Here is a 22,026-nt window from a genome sequence, read left to right as displayed (position 1 = left end):
AGATAGAGCCATTTCTCAGGAGTTTAAAGGATCTGGGGTTACTGGGGAGAATGCAGACTAACAAACCAGATGGGTTTGGAGGGCCCAGCTGTCAACTGGGTGAACTGGTGGATGAACTGGTGAAACTGCCAGTGGCATGGATGCACACCCCTTTTAAAATTCCTCGACTTACCACTTAAAATTGGGCATACATATGCACGCAATGAGGCTATTTTATAACATGCATGCATATATGCGCATAAAGTTATAAAACAGCCACGTATCAGGGCACGCACTGACACGTATGCGAAAGAGCGCCCACTCGCTGGTTTGAAAGTTACCTTTTTAGAATCTCTTCCTGCCAACGGCTGCGATTAGTATATTTAGCCGGGCTATAAAAATGAGTGTTCTGAGGCAGTGTTGCAAGAAGGAAACAGAAATCCAAGTAGCTGCTCTAAAAAGACATCCAGCGTGAGCAGATAACAGAATACCTAAATAGTGTAATTGTGTAAAACTGTAACAAAAATGAATGCATTGTAGCAAAGCGAGATATACTCATAGCTAATGTTACTCATCAGGGCTTAATCTGTGAGGGTAACATATCTGTCTGATCAAGCAGGATATTAAGTCTTAATAAATGAAATAGATAAAATGAAATAGAACAGGGTGAAACATAGTTCTGGCACTTCTTTTCAGGCTTAAGAGGCAGAGCACCAGGGGTGTTCTGCTCCAGCCTTTCCCCTTCCTAACAGCCTGCAGGGAAGAGAAGAAGAGGGGCTGAGCCTGAAGCACACAGAAAAGAGAACAGCCACTCTGCTCTCCAATCCAGCTCTCCTCTCTTGCTCTCCCTCCCCTCCACTTCTCTTCCTGTATTGCATGGAACAGAAGAGGAAGGGGGTGATACTGAAACAGACACAGCAAAGTACACACACAAAAATAAGCCTGAATCAGCACACGTTTGAAAGTTGTGAACAGTAATGCCAATTTGCTAAGGCTTCAACCCTGGTCTGGATGAATGCCACAACTGATCAGAACTTTCAAACTTATGCGAATTCAACCCCTTTTTGTGACAATTACTGAGGGCTTAATTTCTGGCAAATCAAGCCAAAACGATGTTCTGCCACCTTTTTTCTGGGACCTGAGAAAGCAGAACAGTTCTGGCTCCCTGAGGAAACCTAACAGAGCCAGTAGTTGCATGGATCTCTTATGGCCCCCTAGCTCTTGGAGGAAGCAGAGTTGCTTACCCTGAGCCAAGGCGTGTGTGTGTTTGTGTGTGTGTGTGTGTGTAGGTGTGTGTGTCAGAGAGAGTGCTCACACCTGGACCTATTCGCTCCCTTTCCAACAGGTCAAACCTGGCCTGGTCTTGCCCATCTCATCCCTCCACAGTTTCACTTCCTTTCTGTCTACGAATTAAGTCCTGCTCATAAATGTATCTCAAAGTATCTTTTCGTATTATCATATAAAAGGAAAAGATTTTTAAAAAATCTATATCATTTTCTAGTTAGGCAATAGAATGCAGTATACAGTAGGCGTAGCCATATTAAATAAAGCATGGGGTTTTGCAGAAAGAATACTTTGTTTTCTGATTTAGGAGGGATTTGGGGTTTTTTTTTTTTTTTTTTTAATAAGGCTTCGGATGCATACTAAAATTAAAAAGTAATAGTAATAGTGAAGCATGGCACAAGCATCACATTCATACATCTGAATACCTTGAGTCAAGAGGGCCTGGTCAAGGCTCCCATGGGGGATCGCTCTGGACTCTGAAATTATCACCCAGATCGTCGTCATGGAATTTCACTTGGCTTGGGACACGTGAGCTCACTAAAAGAAAATAAATTCTTATCCAGATCATACTTTAAAAGTTTTTAAAAGGAAAAGGAGGAAATACATTGCAATGTTTAATAGGTGCTAAGTTTTGTAAAAAGAAAAAATATTTACTTGCCTTTATTAACTTTTCGTGCAAGAGCCAAATTCTTTATTAGCCTTTCTTGCTAGAGCCAAATTCTGGAAAACAAAATATTTTGAAACCGTCCTTTTTTTTTGTATTTTTACAGTAGGATTTAATATTGAATATAAATAGAAAAATAAATGGATTAAACCTACCTGAATTTATAACTAAGAAAATCTTCTTCTCTGCCTGTCTTCACAACCTCTGAGAGAAAAGTTGATTGTGTGGGTAATCCCATTTATCATTAAAAACACAAGAGAAGAGTGGAGGCTAGGCCCCCAGAAATCTCCACAGTGGTGAAATTGTAACAACTTTATTAACATTTTTTAATGAACAGAAGGGTCTTACGCCACTATACAATAGGGCTTTATGCAGAAGTACTCACTAAGAGACTGATTTCCAAAAACATTTACACGCTTAAAAATGAGTTTTCCACATGTGAATGCACTTTACTTGAGAGAGCTTTTGAAACGTGCAATAATATGTGCCATTGAGTTGTCCAGAGGATTCACCCACGTAAGTGCACCTTATGCGAGTAAATGGCTTTTCAAACTTGCTCCAACAGCAGTTTTATTTACATGTGTATCTCCTTTTGAAAAGTCACCTGTACGTTCGAAAGCTGTTTCCTAGGTTCAGCGAGCAGTGTTTGGTATTTTAAAACTCTGCTGTGCTCTGGGGCCCATGCAGTAAGTTTTTAGAGAGAGTTGAACAGAACCAAGATCAGAACATAATTCCATTGGATTACCAGAATCTATTTTGACATACACCAAAGCAATAATCATTTTTAAGAAAACGTTTATTTACATTTTGGCATTTTTATAGAAGGACGGATCACAAGCTAATAAGATTTGGAAAAATAAAACGGAAGCTTCTGCTGACTTGAATAAAACATTAGCTTAGAAATTTCATGTAGCACAAATAAAAGTGTGATACGCTAGTTATGCATCACTGAGGCAATGAAGACCAGAAATAATCATATTCAATGTTTTGTCACGTGCATGGCCTGGTGTGGGATCACTAGTTATATATGAATTTCTTTTGGTGGAAAGTCTGCGACTGGGGTGAAGGGAGGGCATGTGATATTTAGAATAAAGTAAACTTGTTCAAAGATTGCCATACATCCCCCCCCCCCCCCGCCTCGAATCCCACACCATCCACCAAAAAAAAAATAGAAAAAAATAGGCGGGATCAACATTTCAGTGTGATGCATATTGAGCATGCTTGCAAGAGCAAACCTGCCGATAAGAGGCACCTTTATATGGTGGAGGAGGAAGAGGGCCACCACCACAGCACCCACCATCGGAAGCGCGTGCACATCTCAGCTGCCTCAGAGTCGTCACCCCACTTCCCTAGGGGTGATCTGAACACGACATCTCTCAGCATTTGTTCTTTGGTGTGCTCTAGGCACCTCCTCTCTCTTGTGACCAGTGAATAAGTCTAGCAAAACATTTGAAAATTCCTGGCAACGTACAAATCGAAATTGAGCTGCAAACTGCATTAAAACGTAGCCAGAATCTTTCATCCAAACACAGATTTTAGTACTATTGTGCGTTATATGACGAATCTGCAGTCACCACTGAGATGTAACCTGGAGCAGTGCAAGAACCCTGCCAGAAAGTTTCTGAAAGGAAGAGGATCGAAGGAACATTTCATATACTGGTGAAAGGTTAAGAATGAATATTTAACTTCACAAATTTAAATGAATGCATTGCATTATGCTTAAAAAAGCAACCACAGTCATTCTTGTAGGACAGTAAGAAAACATTTGGAGCCCCAACTAGGTTTTTTTTTTTTTTTTTTAAGAGAGCTGTTCACTTATATATTCAGAAACAAAGTTCAGAAAATATGTTTATGATTCCTGAGCCAAGGTAACGTTAGAGCCCTCGCAGAAACTGACTTGGGAGATCTCAGTTGTCTGAATCAGAATACTATATGGAAGAAGGAAGGATATAAATACTGCCGTGATTGTCTACAGAACGATGGTATATAAATATGAATAAATAAGTATAGTCATCCAGTAGTACCGAAGCTTGAGCACGGCCCCCCCAAAGGAGAGCAAAGTAACCTCTTATTAAACTACTTCAAGGTGTTTTGCCCCCTGCACCTTTAAAGGGGTGGACTCCATGGAGCCAAGAGCAGCAGTGGTTGGCACAGGCCGTAAGCAACAAGGGTCCCGGCAGAAGCAGCGGCTGACATGGGCCCTGAGCAGGGAAGGGCACAGGAGAAGCAACGGCCGGTGCAAACCGTGCGAGAGGAGGGGCCTGGAAGCAGCAGGTCCTACAATAAATGAGGGAAGGAGGAGGAAAGGGGTGGGGGTGGGGATGGAAGACTCTTCCCCCCCCCCCTCCCCGGGTCGATATTTTCATCACAATTCACACCTGGTCAGGCCACTGGTTATAGCTCCCTTTATACTGCTTTAATCGCTAAATCCTCAAATCTAGCTGAACCTGTATGGTTGGAACTCCAGACCTAGCTTCTTCCCAGAGGTCCATTCCAGGGACTCATTAGCATATAGAGTACAAATATAGGCTTCTGTAGGTCATCTTCCTAGTTCTAGTCTCTTACCTTGTTATGGGCAGCAGACAGCCTATGATGTAATCTGAGCTCCCTCCCTAAACTGGAAGTCACTGACAACTGGCTGCAGGGAAAAGTACCTTTTAAATCCCAGCTGCAGGTGGCTTTCAACTACCAGCTGGACAACCTGGCTCGCTTCTCATGCCAGAGCATAGGCAGCATTGCTACAGGGTGGCAAGTGCCACCCCAGTTTTATAGATCAGATCAGGCAGAGATAAATCAAACCCTTGCCCGATCTGATGCTTAGATGCAACACCTCCCGCCCCCCCCCCCCCCCCCCCCCGCAGGAGTCATGTTTAAGCCTACATCATCTCCTGCAAAGCCAGTCATGCAGCTCTTACCACGAGACCAGCCCTGCAGCAGCAGGAGATGACGCTCATCAAATGTGACTCCTGCTGCTGCCCATGCCACAACCTTGTGGCCACCAATGGAACTTATCCTGCTGGCGGCTGAAGATGAAGCGATGCCCGGCAGATTGTGGAGTCCATCCTGCAGCAGCCAAAGAGATAGAGGGCATCTAACCAGGCGGACACCATCTGACCCATCCCGCTGGGGACTGAGGGAGAGGCCTGGCAAGCGCCCATGAAGCCCATCCAGCTGGCGGCTGAAGACAAGGTCCAAAAAAGGCCATGAAAGTGTGTGTGTGGGGGGGGGGGGGGGGGAGTGTGTGTAAGTGTGTGCCTTTCCCTCCTCTCCCCCACGAATCCAGAACCACCTCAGGTAATCTGGAAATCCTAAGTTCCCAGGAATGGAGAAAGATTTATTTTAGCCTTATTTAATTATTGCTTGGTGTTTGATGTGCCTGTTTTAAAATATTTCATTGGTGTTAGGGAAATTCTGAATGTTCATCAACTATTTTATAATATTTACTAGCCGTTAAGCCCGTAACAACAGGCAACATTTACAAATTTTTTTTCGGTCCATTTCCTTCCCATACGCTCCCCCTCATCTCCCCCCTCTAGTCTCCCTCCCCTCACCTCACTCTCTCCTCCCTCTCACCATCCCCCCTCCGTTCACCCTGTCCTCCCTCCCCCCTCCGCTCACCCTCTCCCCTCCCTCCCCTCACCCCTCACTCTCCCCTCCCTCACTTTCTCCCCCCTCCCTCCCCCCTTCCTCTCACCATCCCCCCTCTGTTTACCCTGTCCTCCCTCCCCCCTCCGCTCACCCTCTCCCCTCCGCTCACCCTCTCCTCCCTCCCCTCACACCTCACTCTCCCCTCCCTCCCCCCTTCCTCTCTCCTCTCCCTCCCCCCCTCACTCTCTCCTCCCTCCCCTCACTCACTCACCCTCTTTCAATCCCCTCCCCTTTCAGCTCATCCATAACCGGCAAACGTGGGGTGTCGCCGCTGCTCCTGCTTGTCGCCGCCGCCGCTGGTACTGCTCCTCCCGCTCCTGCTCCTCGCTGCCGCCGCTCCTGCTCCTGGACCCAGCGCCATTTTTTTTTTTTTTGGGCACGCTGCGCTCTGACCGACGTGATCGCCCACTCATGCGCGGTAGAGTTGCTCTCTACTGCGCATTTGTGGCACGTCGGTCAGGGCTCCCTTATCTAGTAGATTCTTTTTATGAATATGGTTTTACTATTATAATTGTTTTATATTTCTTAATTTTGTTTGGTGTATTATGAGGAATGGTGATATTTCTATTGTTCCATTTTTGCACTGCATAGGGTCTCACTTGTTGAGGTTTCCGGTTCAGTTTGTCTGCACTTTCTTTTATGGTCACTTTATTCTGTATTTGGTGATAGTCAGCCTTTATTCTCCATGTATGTGGGAACTGAGGGAATCTGCTAGTGTGTAGCTTCTGTAAGGATCTGTTGCAGTACAGCTTATGTTTTCACCGTAAAAGATATATTGTTCCAGACCCAGTGTAATATTGCAGAGCTGTCTTTGGGAGTTAATACTCTTATAGTTTGGCATGGTTGCTACACAGGCTCTAGGTGCCTTACTGCCCTCGTGTCACAATCAAGTAGTTGCCTGTTCTTTGAAAGGTTGCGTTTTTCTTTCACAAAGTATCTTGCAGTGGAAGGTGTTTATTGCTGTTACTGAGTGAAAACAGAATTTGAAATTTTTTTTATTTTGTATGGTGAGTTGTAAGGGGAAACATCATATATGAATAGTACAGCGCTAAAATTTATCCGATCCTTATAGAGGTGATATGAATCGAGACATAATCAGTGAGGAGTATTTCCAAATACTTTATTCAAAGATGCTGTGGATCTCAGTCCCTTGACATGGACTGTGTTTCGCCACCCAGGGCTGCGGCAGTATATGTTAGTGATGATCATAACTGTTCCTGTTCCCCTGTTGGATCTATTTCCTTTCCCCTTTTCCTTTGTTTCCCTCTTTATGGCTTCATATCATTATTGTTTGAAATGTGACTCTCTGTGCAGTATTCGTGTGACTGTTAGCATTACTGTTTGTTGTTTATTGTTTTCTTTAATGCTTGCTTCACTGTTATACTTGATATAGCTATATTTACTTTCATATATTTGTTATTCTGTCCTTGGATCCTTGTTTGTCTACCATCTCTCTTTTATTTGTTGACAGCTTTGGGCTTCAGTCCCTCCTGATGCAGCCCTTGTGGCAAACCATGGTCCATATTGGGGGACAGAGATCTACAGCATCTTTGAATAAAATATTTGGAAATATTCCTCACTGATTATGTCTGGATTCATATCATTTCTACAACGATCAGACAATTTTTAGCGTTATACTATTTATATATGGTTTTACCAGTGGGTATACCGCTCATCTCCTCCACTTTATTTTTTGCTTTTTTAGTTGTAAGGGGAAACATTAAAAGTCTATTGTAGGAGAAATTTCTATGGATGCAAAGCTTGATACAGAACTAGAGGTGCAGCGTTTAAATATTGCGATTCCGTCCCTTCATGCAGACCATACTTCACTTGAATGAGGTTGAATGAGGATACTGAATAATTTTAATTGAAGTTTTACTGGGAAGATGAAACGGGCTGGGTTTCTTAAATTGTGCAGAAGGCCCTTGCGGCTTTTTAAAATTGTCTTTTATAGCCAATTTAAAGGCAGGGGACCATGCTGTGGGGAAGGGTGTGATCTGTGCAAATGTCACTTTGGCTTGCCCTACTTTATAGTTAGCTTTCCCCTCCTCCCATCACAACCCTCAAATAATGCAGTCTACAGAGACATCACTGGGCCAGTGTAACAGGCTCGTTATACATAACTATCCAGAATGTTAATGATACTTTATTCTAGTCACAGTTTCCATCTAGCGAACATGATGTAACACTTCTCAGAGCTCAGTTTGGGTGAAAAATGTAGAAATAGAAGATCAGCCAAGAAGCTGTAGGTGAGATATTTTTATTGGACTAACTCAACACCTCTGTTCCTAGTTAGTCCAATAAAAAAAAAGTCTCACCTAGCGCTTCTTTGTTGATCCTTCTTTCTATATAGTCAATGGGACCAGCATGGCAAGCACAGCATTTTGCTGAAGGAGAGAGGAACAGTAATGCAGGTTTCTGTGGGCATACCTTCTGTCTGTAGGATACAGCTCCACAGTGATCACATCCAGGGAGTTCCATGCGGAAATGGTGAGACCGTTGTACAAACACAGCATGCCTAACATCATTGATTCACTGTTGCCAAACCACAGAAAAAAACAGCTGATGCCAGAGAGAACCATGGAACCACCTGAACAAAAAGCAGAAACTACATATTATTCCTTGCAGGGGCAAGTAAATCTTACTTTCTTGATATTCATCCTTGAAGAATTTAGCAACCATATTGCATTTATACTATAAAAAGTATAATCTGCTTTCCCTTTCCTAGTACAGGATCACAACTAAGAAGTCTGGAAAGGCAAACATATTTTGTGATGCAGATTAGTGGCATTTCACAGTATATTGCTTTAGCCAATAAGACTGGTTTAATCATTCTAATTCACTCTATTATAATACAGCCATTAAAAAAAAGAACAAAATGAATTACTTAGTTATAAAAGTGTAAAAACATGAATTGGTCATGCACAACTGGTTTTTCAGTCCATGAATTAATTTTTGTGATGTTTAAAGTCAGCTCTGATTAAACAGTAATGAAAAAGTCTGTTCAAGGGATTACTATCTTTGTGTTTTTCAGCTCCTTATAAATAATTCTGTTTTTTGCCTTCACTTCTGTCCACTTTTCACTTGTAATTCATAAAGTAAAAAATATACACACATACATGTATATATATGATTTAATATTTTATGTTCTGAATTTGGGTGATATTTTATTTGGAAAGCGATTAATAAGCGCTAATAAATAAATACCTAGATATCAGGTAATGTTTATTACTAGTTAAAGCATTCAAATATTACATATACATAAGAAACCCTAATGACAGAGCACTAATGTGATATCTACTTTAAACAATGTATATAGTCATGCTTATTGAATATACAAAATATTTTGTATATGTATAAAGTGTTATATATTTAATAGGCATGAATACTTACTTTGTTTAAAGTAGATATCACATTAGTGCTCTATCCTTAGGGTTTCGCCATTCTTTGGCAAAACATCAAGAATTTCTGTCAGGGTTTGAAGAATAGTTCTATGGTGGTCAGGTTTTCTTACTATCCTATACTGAACCCAATACATGGATCTAGTACACTTAAGTACATATTGATTCCCAACAAATTCAATTCAAATTAAGACTACATTTTTTCACAGAACATTTGTTTGTCTATATCTTCAACAAAGACTGTTGGCATGATACGCATTTAAAAAAAAGAACTTTATATTATTTGTCTGCAGCAGTTTTATTGATAAATATTCACTGTGATTAGATTTTATTTTACTTGTTACTCTTTCTAAAAAACTAAATAAAATATGATGTAATTTATTTTTGCTATATAATACTGTGTGCAATTCAAATACTAGTGCTCCTTCATTTGTGCATTTGTATATCTATATCTATGTATAGATATAAAGATACACATACATACTGTATATATAATACACACACATACATATATAACACATACACACCTAGCATTGTTAAACGCCCAATCCTGTCCATCAAAAGAGCAGAGACAATGTTCCCTGGCAACACTGCCAGTGTCCCCAGGAAATTAACAAAATAGATCCAATAGGCACTGTAGTCATCATCAAAGGTTATCTGACATCCAATCTTGATGTGTTCCGATGAGCAGTTTATTAGTTTACTGTCAACAAACTTATATTTTTCAAAATCTGTAGAACCAGGGCAAAAGAAAAGGAAAGTAGCATTTACCAACTAATAACCCACTTAAAGCGTGCTTGTTTATATGTCTCACTAATTAATCTGAATTGTAAATGAGGAGGTGATGAGTTGATGTCTAGGAGCTTACCTGCTGCTGAATAGAACAAGACCAATTGCTAATGTGCTAATGCTGTTGATAAGGATCTAAAGAAGTTACTAGATACCAAATCTAAAAAAAAGCTGACAGCTAGGAAAGCCCACAGAAAGCATAAAGAAGCTAAGTATGTATTCACTAGAAGAAAGAAGGGAAAGGGGAGATATAATTGAAACATACAAATATCTAGCAAGCTTTAATAAAATACCATTAGGACAAGGAGTCACCATATGATGAAGGGAGGGAAATTCAAAAGAAATTTTAGAAAATACTTTTCCACTGAGATGGTGAAGGACACCTGCACCAGACTTCTAGTGAAGCCACACAATGGCTCTTTGTCACAGGCCATAGCTTTAGGGGTTGGCAACAGAAACCAGTATCCACCATCAGCAAAGGAGACCCCTGCTCAAATGGCAGTCATATAGTACCCTGGAGAGCACAGTGAAGTTATGGTCAAGCCCCGTTGGCACACAATGTTGTGTTCTGGCTGGATTTTGTCAAGGTTGCCCAGCATTTCCTGTCCTACCCACCAACCAGCATGTTACAAATGGGTTTTTCTCAATGGCAGGGCATACTAAGTCCACAAGGCTGGCACCAGAGTTAGTGCAAAATTTGGTCTTCCTTAAGAGAAACCTCCTTTTGGTGGGTTTCCCTGGATTTCCATGTGAATGGCAGGAGGACTGAATGCACAGCTACATCAAACCAATGTATAGTTGATTTGTATTATGTGTATGGCTGATGTACAGCTGCACAACTCAATAATTACCAGACATGGACAAACAGGGTAAGCTGACTGGTCAATTTGTGTAGTTTTGTGATAATATTGCTATGTGCATTCATTTTATTTGATTTGTATTTCACTTTTTCAAATATTTTATTACACAAATAATGCAGCTGCACTTTTCCGAGTTTAATTAAGAAGCAGCAAATAGTGTGCTGTTCCTCTGCAAATTAGTTTTAAAGGGATTATGAACATTCATCGTTCTTTTTAATTTTTCTTTGCAAAAGTTTTTTTTAAAACAAACATCTAAAATAAGGATCAAGGTTCTTTGTGTGTGGGGAGGGGGAGGGGGAGTGGGAGGATGGGTTAGCTGGAAGGCAACAAGAGGGAAGTGAAAGGGGTAAAAGTGGCTTTCTCTCACTCTTTTGAACATCCTATTGAATCAGAACCCACTCCAGCTTGGAGCTATGACCCTTCATTCACAGGTAGCTACGATTTTCCTTCCGCTTTTATTCCCTCATTCTCTTCCCTCTATACCCAACCATTGTAGCGATAGCCCTTAGTAGAAAGCTACACACTACAACTCCCTTTAGAACCCAGTGTACATGCACCCTGAATCTCACCCATAAATGTATTCTGTCAACCTTATTTGCAGATCAAGAGATGCATATTCAGTTCATTGGAGCATTGTGGAGAATTTCTTAGCTCTGGATCAAATACTCTCTGGATCAGTGAAGGAGAGATCCATCCATAGGTAACAGGCATGCTGTTTCTTGGCTTCTATTCTCTTCTCCAACCCGTAGAAGAAGTGTGAGCCTCAATCCAGCTACCCAAGGATTTGTATATATGACTTAATGTAAGCCCCCCATTCTCAAGGCTAGACTAGGGCCTAGAAGGTGAACTTCTTAATATAGAAGCTCTACAGACCTTGATTCCAGAGTACAGGTAGGTGCTTCTCAAGATCGAGCATTCCCTTCAAGCTATTAGATTCCAGCATTGTGCCTCTGGTATACTCTTGACAGATGATCTGGAGACAGACCTTTCCCATTTCCCAACACTGATTGAGTCAGTATTCACAAACTGACATCATAAAATGTCCGTCCTCCAGTAAGGAGTTGTGAAAATTCTAATATGTGATTTATAGCACTACTGATTCCAGCTCCACTGTCATGGTCACAGCTGGTGAGCAGAGCACATTACACAGTGCCCATTGGCTGGCAAGTGTATCTACTGAACCAGTTGACATTGCGACCTAGTGCTCTGCTTGGAGGTGGGAGTGCACTATCATCTGTTCAGCTGACATGTGATGAGATGGCAACCCCGCTGCTACTCTAAACACCATGCCATCCCTTCTTTAGCTCTGCTGGCTCCATAATCATTTTTAAAACTCTTAGGCTAACTGATCTTGTGATGCACAGCTTCAGCAACTCAGCTCCTGGAGGGAGATTTTAGGTCACCCTTAGATTTCTGGCAGCTCCACATTGATGCATGATGGTACCTTCAGTGCTAATTTCAAATGATAGAAGCAGGGACTATAAATATAACAATGCTTTGGAATGTAAGTTCGAAAACCAAGACTGGTCTAAAGTCTCTTACCAGGAACCGGGTCACCTGGCATCTCCACAAAAAGATCAACCCAGTACCTTGCAGGCTGATGCAGAAAGGTGCATTCTGGCCAATTCACAACTTTGTCTGCATTTGAAAGCTCATTTTGAGAGTTTAAATTTTATTGCTGGTGCAGCATGGAGTTTTATGCTCACAAAATGAGCATTCTAAAATAGGAGTACTACTTAGCACCCTCACATGGAAATCCCATGCAAATGAGGGCATTAAGCATTATTCTCTATTGCAGAGAGGTGCATTGGCCCATCTAGGATTTTCCTAGCGCTGAAAACTTAACTCCAGAGTCAGAGAAGGAGTTAAGATTCCAGTGCTACTCTCTGCTGGCACTTACAATCCAGAAAAAATGTTTAATAATTGTCATATACATTTCTCTGATAAGTACTGATTTTTGGCTATCTGGCAAGGTTTGTTACTTAACCGGCTAAATAGTAGCAATATCCCAGATAGCTAGATACTTACTAGGGATGAATAAACCCAGGAGTCTGGACTGATCCGGATACATACAGGGAACGACTGTTGCTGCTGCACGATCTGCCTGTCAGGGATGCCCCCCCCCCCCCCCCGGCTAAAATGTGCATTTGGCACAGGCCAAACACACATTTTAAATGCAACCAGCTTTTAACTCCCAATGCATTAGCATATCATTATCATTTGCTGCATCAGGAGTTAAAAAAAAAAAAAAAAGAATCTGAGCATTAAAACTGGATTCTGAAATCTAGCACATGGTGTTTTAAAGCCCAGACTGCTGAATCGGCCCCTGAGTTTGCAAGTTTCAAAAAAGATCACATTTTCTCACCATACCATCCACTAAATTGCTATATAAAAAAGTGAGGTTCAATATAAATTCCCATGTCCCTACCATCAGTTTTAAAAGAAGTGGTATTATATTGCACACTTATTGTAACTAGATTTCAGACAACATGATATCATAAATCACATGTGCCATATAGTCAAGAAACCTATGATGGAAGACGTTTTGTATTCACTTAGCACCATTTACCATTACTAATGCAATCATTTTTTAATGTTTAAAATACATGTGTCAAAGAAATAACTCTGTGCATATGTTTGAGGATTCAATACTATGAAACAGGGATTCAAAGCCACATATCTTTTTTCGGTCAACACACGGCATGTACTTGGAAGATGATCCTTGTCACTAGGGCACAAACCTCGATTGTGGGAAGAGAGAGATGATTATATGGTAAGAAATGAACTACATGTGAAACCTATCACTTCTTTTTAAACTGATGGCAAGTATGGACATGGGAATTTATATCGACCCTCACTTTGTTTTGTACAGCAATTTGGTGTTCAAAACAGAGCCAGAGGAGAGATCCTGGCCTGTTGGAGTGGTGGGATTATGCTCCCTCTGCTCTGATTAAAGAGAAGAAGGGTATGAGGAGAGAAGTTAGTGTAGCTGGGCTCAAAAAAGGTTTGGATAAGTTCGTGGAGGAGAAGTCCATTAACGGCTATTAATCAATTTTACTTAGGTAATAGCCACTGCTATTAATTGCATCAGTAGCATGGGATCTTCTTAGTGTTTGGGTAATTGCCAGGTTCTTGTGGCCTGGTTTGGCCTCTGTTGGAAACAGGATGCTGGCTTGATAGACCCTTGGTGTGACCCAGCATGGTAATTTCTTATGTTCTTTGGCGGTCACCAGTAGAGTCTGCCAGCTGCACTAGTGACTGCTCTTCTTTGGTGGTGGGTCTTTTCCTGGTAAAACTTTCTGTTTTCTAAGGCATATAACTTAACCAGTTAGTTACTTCCATCATACCAGGCATCGATCATCATGGTATAATTTTATACCTGTAGTTCTCTATTTTGTTTATTTTATGTAAGACATTTTTTTTTATTAGGTATGTTTTTAATCTTGTAAGCTACCTCTCACAAAAAATGTGAAGTGCAGGCTAGAAATATTTTTAAGTAAATTAATTAATAAAATACACATACTGTTAAAAATCTGTCACTGTGCATTAAAAGCGTGAGATTTCCGGTGTGTAGAGAGATCACTTTAAAAAATTGCTCGTTTACATTTTAGCTTGCATTACAGCAGGAGTGGCCAAATGTGAACCTCAAGAACCACAAACAGGCCTGGTTTTCAGAATATCCACAAAGAATATGCATGAGATAGATTTTGAATGCACTGCCTCCATTGTGTGCAAATCTTTTCTCATGCATATTCATTATGGATACCCTGAAAACCAGGCCTGTTTGTGGCTCTTGAGGACTGGAGTTGGCCACCCATGCATTAACAGTATTGTTTCTATTTTTGTTATTGCTGGCATTGCTTCCCTCGCTGTTAGCAAGTAAACTGAAACCTCTCTTTCTATAGAGATTTCCCTTCTGACTTACCTGTGTTATAAAACTGGGTTTCAATAAAGGTACAGTTCCTGAAGTATGTATTATATGAGGTAGTATCTTCAAAGAGGCAGTTCTTAAAAATGGAGTCTCTGAAGGTTACAGATTTAAACTTCATCATAATAAACCTGCCCAAAGGAATGAGAGAGGTTTCTCTAAGACTCATTTCACATCTCCGAGCACAGATACATGGAAACAACAATGTGCTAAAAAAATGACGTGGCATTTAGCCAAGCTGGCAGTGCTAATGTTGATTAGCCACTGAGACAGCCTTTGTGAACTCCATGGAAAATTACATATTTGGACAGCATTTAGAGGCATACCTCCCTTTTGACCGTAAGATCAGCAGCACATGACCACCTGCCGGTGTGATATTCTAAAATTTAAAAACGGTGTCATAAGACAGGCAGGGCCTGCAAGTAGAGCAGTGCCCTTGCTGACCTGACGCATGGTAGGTGTCATAGAGTTAAGTTATTTCTATTATAGAGCATGACGAAATATTAGTTGGCCAGTCATTACCTTTCCCATTAAACTACCTCACACTTATAAAAGTTTCAAGTTTAAGAGAAATCATAATTGGCCAAAATGGGCGAAAGCAGTGGGTGATGTGGAAGGGTCCCTGTTGGACAGCACTGATGAATGAATGCCTCATTCAGTTTCTTCTGATGCTGGAAGTGATTAACTTCAGTTTATGGCTCTCCTATCAAAAGAATGCACATAGCCCCATATGTAACAACATTTTGCACCAAAATATATGCTAACTACCAGGCATGGGAATTGATCTCTGCTCCTTCAAAACACCTCTTCTTTTGTCACCCCCCCCCCCCCCGTTCAAAGTTGTTTGATTTTGACCCTAAATTAATAAGCCAGATTCTGCCAGAAGCAGAAGGAAAGACCTCGACCTTCAACAGAAAAGGTGTGAAAACCTGAGTGTTCAGGGAGCAAACAGTTAAATTATAGTGCCCTGTTTACCATAAGTGCATTCTCTAGCTTTAAGATAAATACATCTTTAAAATCATAAATGATATAACCTAGAGTGCAAAATATAGATTGACTGTAGTTACAAAGGTTGCCTTGGTGTTTTGTTCTGGCTCTGCAGAGCACAGAAAATTGACATTTACTTCATGTCAAGACATGGCTTTTCTAGTTTCAAGAGTGCCTTCAATTTCTAACTGTAATTTTTCTAAAAGGAATAGTTCTGGTAGCCTTTTCAAATTGCCCTGCACAGGACTCCACATCCCAATACAAAAGTTTCTAGAGAAATATACTGATGTTATTCAGGCCTAAATTTATACATAATCCCAATAAACGTGTGGCCATGGACGGCAAAATGTTTTGCTTAATAACATTCTTGCCCTATCACCCAATCCCGCTCTGGGGCCTGGAACCTTCCCATCATGCCCTGCTTCTGCTCCTGTCACGCTATGACCCCTCCCCCCAAAGCTCAGGAGCTCTGTCTCTGCAGCGAGTACCCATATGGATTAAGTTAGATTGTGCATGCAAGCTCTGCAGTGGCCCTGACCCCCTTCCAGGCTTCTGTGTGTTTAAGGGGGGGGGGGGGGAGGGCAAGGTCTACAAGTATTGAGCTGACCCACTCCCCCCCATGCATTCACTGTAGTCATGTGGTTCCTCACTGGAGTGGGGCTCCCGAGTTCCCATGGAAGCAGCAGCTGCAGCAGAAGGGAAAGGAGGTCTGGGGAAGAGCGACGGCAGCAACAGCGCCAACAATGCCTAGGGACAGAGTTTGGGGGACTCCATCACTGATGTTAACCAACATTAGTTTTAACTCTGTAGATACAACTAAAATAATTCCCTTTTATTATACATGCATATAAATCAGGTTATCAATCATCTCTTCGTAAAACGAATGGCTGTTGGTTTAGAGCTGTGCAGATAAACCACAGATAATAATCTTGTACATAAATTATAGAGACTGTCTACTCTGATCGGTCCCATGGCTCGCTAGCAGGAGATGTGAATACAGGTGTCCTCTCCTCCTGAGGCCTGTCTGGTTCAAGTTTGATAAGAGTATGCTGCACCTGAGTGCGGAATATGGGGGGGGGAGAGTGGCGGTGAGGGGGCGATGTGTAATCCTCCACTGCATTGTGCGTACATGGCAGCCGCTCATTTCTCAGGTTCTTTTCTCCAACTTAGCGGGCTTTGTTTGAGACTCATAACATTTTGATTAGTTTATACGAGGTCAGAGGTAATACTTAATAACTAGACGGTACTATTTTGAAACCTGTCATTGATGTAATTTCCATTGACGTGGATCTGGTTTTCCAAAGTAAAATTGAACGTGACATGCTCCACTGTCTCGTTCCTGAAATGTTTCGCTCTTAGTGCATATTCGTTTGCTTGAAGGTGCTTGATGACATCGGGGAACCAGACTGACAAGCCATAGTAGCTGTGCAAAGCAGAAAACAGGCATTTTAAGAGGGCAGTCTTTACTCATAAATGAAGAACATATTTCATAAAAGAAAATCACAGCAACAAGCTTCTCTGCACAGTGTCCACAGCTTTCAGAGAAGCCCAGTTACTATAGGATGGCTTCCTTTTTAGATTCATAAATTTTTAGCATTAGCTCTGAAGCAAACAAAATGTTTTTCAAATTTCAAAACAGACCAACATTCATTTTTACTAATGGAAAGAAATGTAAAACCGCAAGCATTCCATTCATTAAAATAAACACACACTACCTCATCACCGTTTCTTCTCTGCTCCCCACCATCTTTCTGACTCATACAAAACCAATTTAGGGTTATTTCTAATTTCTGAGAAAACATGTCACAGTGGCAATTGTCCACCACCTTTGGTAATAAAGCTTGAAACGCCACTGTTTCAGATTATAAGCGGTTTATTTAGTCATGATTTCATCAGATAGCGGCCGTTCCTGTTTCAAGCTTTACTGCCTGAGGAGAACCCTTTCTGAGATGGACAGTGAGTTACGTGGTTGATGGTAAATGTCTGCTTAGCAGCTGTTTTGAAGGCTTTTTTGTCTGTGATTAATGGCGGTCCAGTTCTTCTTGATTACCCTGGAATAGTATGAGTTTGGCGTTTTCCTCCATATTAGATCTTTGAAGGTATATTATAAGTTAAACTGGACTGTATGTCTTTTGGCGCTGTTGGGTAAGATTCATGTGGATATACAATAAAGGCACCTTTATTCTTCTGGTTTTTGATGCACAATTTATAATTGTTCCCCTGAAGCAGCCTTGTGGTTTGAGGCAAAACTTGGGCCCTAGACGGGATTCTGTTTACAATGGAATATTACATCTAAGATGAAAACTTGGGTTATCTTCTAGATAAAGAGCTCATAAATCTGACTCGAGGCCTGGTGCTTTTTCAAGGATCACCTCCACATGTTTTGAATTTTTTTTTTTTTTTTTAGAAGGATAAATATAATCAAAGAAGTTTCACTATATTTACCCAGGTTTTAGTCAATTTTCTTCATATGATTGTGTACGTATGATTGTGTGATTGGTGATGTATGATACATGATAGAATTTTTTCTAATTTTTGTCTTATTTCTATGTATTTGTATATGTGTGATTTTTTTGTTATATAAATTTTGAATTTATGCAATTTATAATTCTTCCATTATTTTTCATTGTAAAGATTAATTTGAAGTGTTAGAATAAAAATATTTAAATTTAAAGATTTTTTAAATTGATGTTAACTTTTTTTTTTTTAATTGACCATATACTTGCCCTCCTGTATTTATGAGATTTCAATTACCCCAATATTGACTGGATAAATGTAACATCAGGCCATGCTAGAGAAAAAGTTCCTGGATGGAATTAACGAATGCTTCATGGAGCAATTGGTTCAGGAACCAAACGAGAGAGGGAGCTATTTTAGATGTAATTCTTAGTGGAACGCATGATGTGGTGAGAGAGGTAACAGTGGTGGGACCACTTGGCAATAGTGATCATAACATGATCAAATTTGAACTAATGAATGGAAGGGGGACAATATGTAAATCTACAGCTCTAACACTAAATTTCAAAAGGGAAACTTTGATAAAATTAGGAAAATAGTTAGAAAAACTGAAAGGTGCAGTTGCAAAGGTTAAAAGTGTACAACAGGCATGGACATACAATCTTAGAAGCGTAGTCCAGATGTATTCTACGCATTAAGAAAGGTGGATGGAAGGCAAAATGATTACCGGCATGGTTAAAAGGTGAGGTGAAAGAGGCAATTTTAGCCAAAAAAAACCCCCACATCCTTCAAAAATTGGAAGAAGGATCCATCTGAAGAAAATAGGAAAAAGCATAAGCATTGTCAAGTTAAGTGTGAAATATTGATAAAGCAGGCTAAGAGAGAATTTGAAATGAAGTTGGCCATAGAGGCAAAAACTCATAATAAAAACTTTTAAAAATATATCCGAAACAAGAAACGTGTGAGGGAGTCAACTGGACTGTTAGATGACTGAAGGGTTGAAGGGGCTCTTAGGGAAGATAAGGCTACTACAGAAAGACTAAATGACTTCTTGCTTCTGTGTTTACTAATGAGGATGTTGAGGAGATACCGGTTCCAGAGATGGTTTTCAAGGGTGATATATCAGATGAATTGAACCAAATCACTGTGAATCTGGAAGATGTAGGCCAGATTGACAAACTAAAGAGTAGCAACTCACCTGGACCGGATGGTATGCATCCCAGGGTTCTGAAGGAACTGAAAAATGAAATTTCAGATCTATTAGTTAAAATTTGTAACCTATCATTAAAATCATCCATTGTACCTGAAGACTGGAAGGTGACCAACGTAACCCCAATATTTAAAAAGGGCTCTAAGGGCGATCCAGGAAACTATAGACCAGTGAGCTTGATTTCAGTGCCGGGAAAAATAGTGGAAACTATACTAAAGATCAAAATCACAGAGCATATAGAAAGACATGGAACACAACATGGATTTACCCAAGGGAAGTCTTGCCTCACAAATCTGCTTCAATTTTTTGACGGGGTTAATAAGCATGTGGTTAAAGATGAACTGATATTTGGATTTTCTGAAGGCGTTTTACAAAGTCCCTCATGAGAGGCTTCTAAAAAAACTAAAAAGTCATGAGATAGGAGGTGATGTCCTTTCGTGGATTACAAATTGTTTAAAAGACAGGAAACAGAGAGTAGGATTAAATGGTCAATTTTCTCAGTGGAAAAGGGTAAACAGTGGAGTGCCTCAGAGATCTGTACTTGGACCAGTGCTTTTCAATATATTTATAAATGATCTGGAAAGGAATACGACGAGTGAGGTCATCAAATTTGCAGATGATACAAAATTATTCATAGTAGTTAAATCACAAGCGGATTGTGATAAATTGCAGGAGGACCTTGAGAGACTGAAAGATTGAGCATCCAAATGGTAGATGAAAATTAATGTTGACAAGTGCAAGGTGATGCATATAGGGAAAAATAATCCATGCTGTAGTTACACGATGCTAGGTTCTTTATTAGGAGTTACCACCCAGGAAAAAGATCTAGGCATTATAGTGGATAATACATTGAAATCATTGGCTCAGTGTGCTGTGGCAGACAAAAAAGCAAACAATGTTAGAAATTATTAGGAAGGGAATGGTGAATAAAACAAAAAATGTCATAATGCCTCTATCGCTCCATGGTGAGACCACAACTTGAGTACTGCATACAATTATGGTCACCGCATCTTAAAAAAGATGCACTGGAGAAGGTACAGAGAAGCGCGACCAAAATGATAAAGAGGATGGAACAGCTCCCCTATGAGGAAAAGCTAAGGAGGTTAGGGCTGCTCAGATTGAAGAAGAGACGGCTGAGGGGGTATATGATAGAGGTCTTTAAAATTATGAAATGTTTAGAACGGATAGATGTGAATCGGCTATTTACTCTTTCAGATAATGGAAGGACTAGGGAGCACTCCTTGAAGTTAGCAAGTAGCACATTTAAAACTAACCAGAGAAAGTTCTTTTTCACTCAACGCACAATTAAGCTCTGTAATTTGTTGCTAGAGGATGTGGTTTGTGCAGTTAATATAGGTGGGTTTAAAAAAGGTTTGGAAAAGTTCTTGGAAGAGAAGTCCATTAATTGCTATTAATCAAGTTGATTTAGGGAATAGCCATTGCTATTACTGGCATCAGTAGCATGGGATCTAATTAGTGTTTGTATACTTGCCAGGTACTTGCAGCCCGGATTGGCCAATGTTGGATACATGATGCTGGGCTTGATGGACCCTTGGTCTGACTCAGTATGGCAATTTCTTATGTTCTTATGGAACTTTATGTCCGGGAAGGCATACAGTCCAAAAGGATAAAGATCTTGGAGGAAACTAAAAGCATAATAGAATATTTATGGGTTGAAACCCCATGTGTGTTGGATAAGAGTATAGTGACAGGAGTATACTACCATCCACCTGGCCAAAATGATAAGGACGATGAAATGCTAAGAGAAATTAGGGAAGCTAATCAAATTGGTAGTGCAGTAATATGGGAGATTTCAATTACACGACCCTAGCGCCTCCTTGCTAGCGCGACCCCCTAATTTGCATATAGCATGGTGCCCCCCTTGCCAGTTTATCGGCGTCAGTCTTCATAACTTGGCAGTCTGCCGAGGTATTTTTTATTCAGGTAAAAAGATACAGTACGTATATCTCTGTTATTACTTATGAAGAGTACAATCACTAACAGAGAACTCGGCAAAACTTAAATGCCAATAATATTCACATAATGTTTTTTATTCACAGTTTTGTTTACAAATTGTATCATAGAACCAACATGTGCTACATAACACCATATATTAAAACCATCAACGACGCATCATCCTAATATCAAACACACCACCATTCACACTCTCCCTAAAATTGTGACATACACATCTAAATATCTACCTTTATCATTAAATATTAACATCACCAACATAGAACATTATAAATGTACCACAAAAGTTATTTTATGATTGGCATATTTTTTATAGCATCAGCACCATAGATAGATATAGTTTAATGGGACACAGCCAGCATGGATATACCCAAGGAAAGTTTTGCCACACAAATCAGCTACATTTTTTTGAAGGGGTGAATAAACATGTGGATAAAGGTGTACCAATGGATGTGGTATATTGGGACTTTCAGAAGGTGTTTGACAAAGTCCCTCATGACAGAATTCTAAGAAAATTAAATGGTCATGGGATAGGAGGTGATATTTTGTGGATTGCAAACTGTTTAAAAGACAGGAAACAGAGAGCAGGATTAAATGGCCTGTTTTCTCAGTGGAAAAAGGTAAAAGTGCAATGCCTCAAGGATGTGTACTTAGACCGGCACTTTTTAATATATTTATAAAGGATCTGGAAACTGGTACAACGAGTGAGATAATCATATTTGCAGATAACACAAAATTATGCGCGGTAATTAAATCACAAGTGGAATGTGATAAAATGAAAGAGGACTTGCGAGACTGGAAGAATGGGCATCCATATGTCAGATGAAATTTAATGTGGACAAGTG

At 40.3% G+C, this 22,026-nt stretch overlaps 1 protein-coding gene across 1 annotated transcript in view; it reads right to left on the bottom strand.

Annotated features, from left to right (window-relative positions):
- SV2C (synaptic vesicle glycoprotein 2C) overlaps positions 1–22,026 on the bottom strand; it is a 305,333-nt gene that overhangs the window by 24,097 nt on the left and 259,210 nt on the right. Inside the window, exons 8-11 of the mRNA XM_029586219.1 lie at positions 16,799–16,963; positions 14,551–14,684; positions 9,504–9,707; positions 8,006–8,165 (exon numbers count right to left, since the gene is read on the bottom strand). Coding sequence (XP_029442079.1) covers positions 8,006–8,165; positions 9,504–9,707; positions 14,551–14,684; positions 16,799–16,963 — 663 coding nt within the window. The remainder of the gene's footprint in view (positions 1–8,005; positions 8,166–9,503; positions 9,708–14,550; positions 14,685–16,798; positions 16,964–22,026) is intronic.

This window comes from Rhinatrema bivittatum, chromosome 1 (genome assembly GCF_901001135.1).
Source record: "Rhinatrema bivittatum chromosome 1, aRhiBiv1.1, whole genome shotgun sequence".
In the NCBI taxonomy this organism is placed as follows: Eukaryota; Metazoa; Chordata; class Amphibia; order Gymnophiona; family Rhinatrematidae; genus Rhinatrema; species Rhinatrema bivittatum.
Note: the sequence above shows the minus strand (reverse complement) of the source record. Positions and strands in the feature narration are given on the sequence as shown.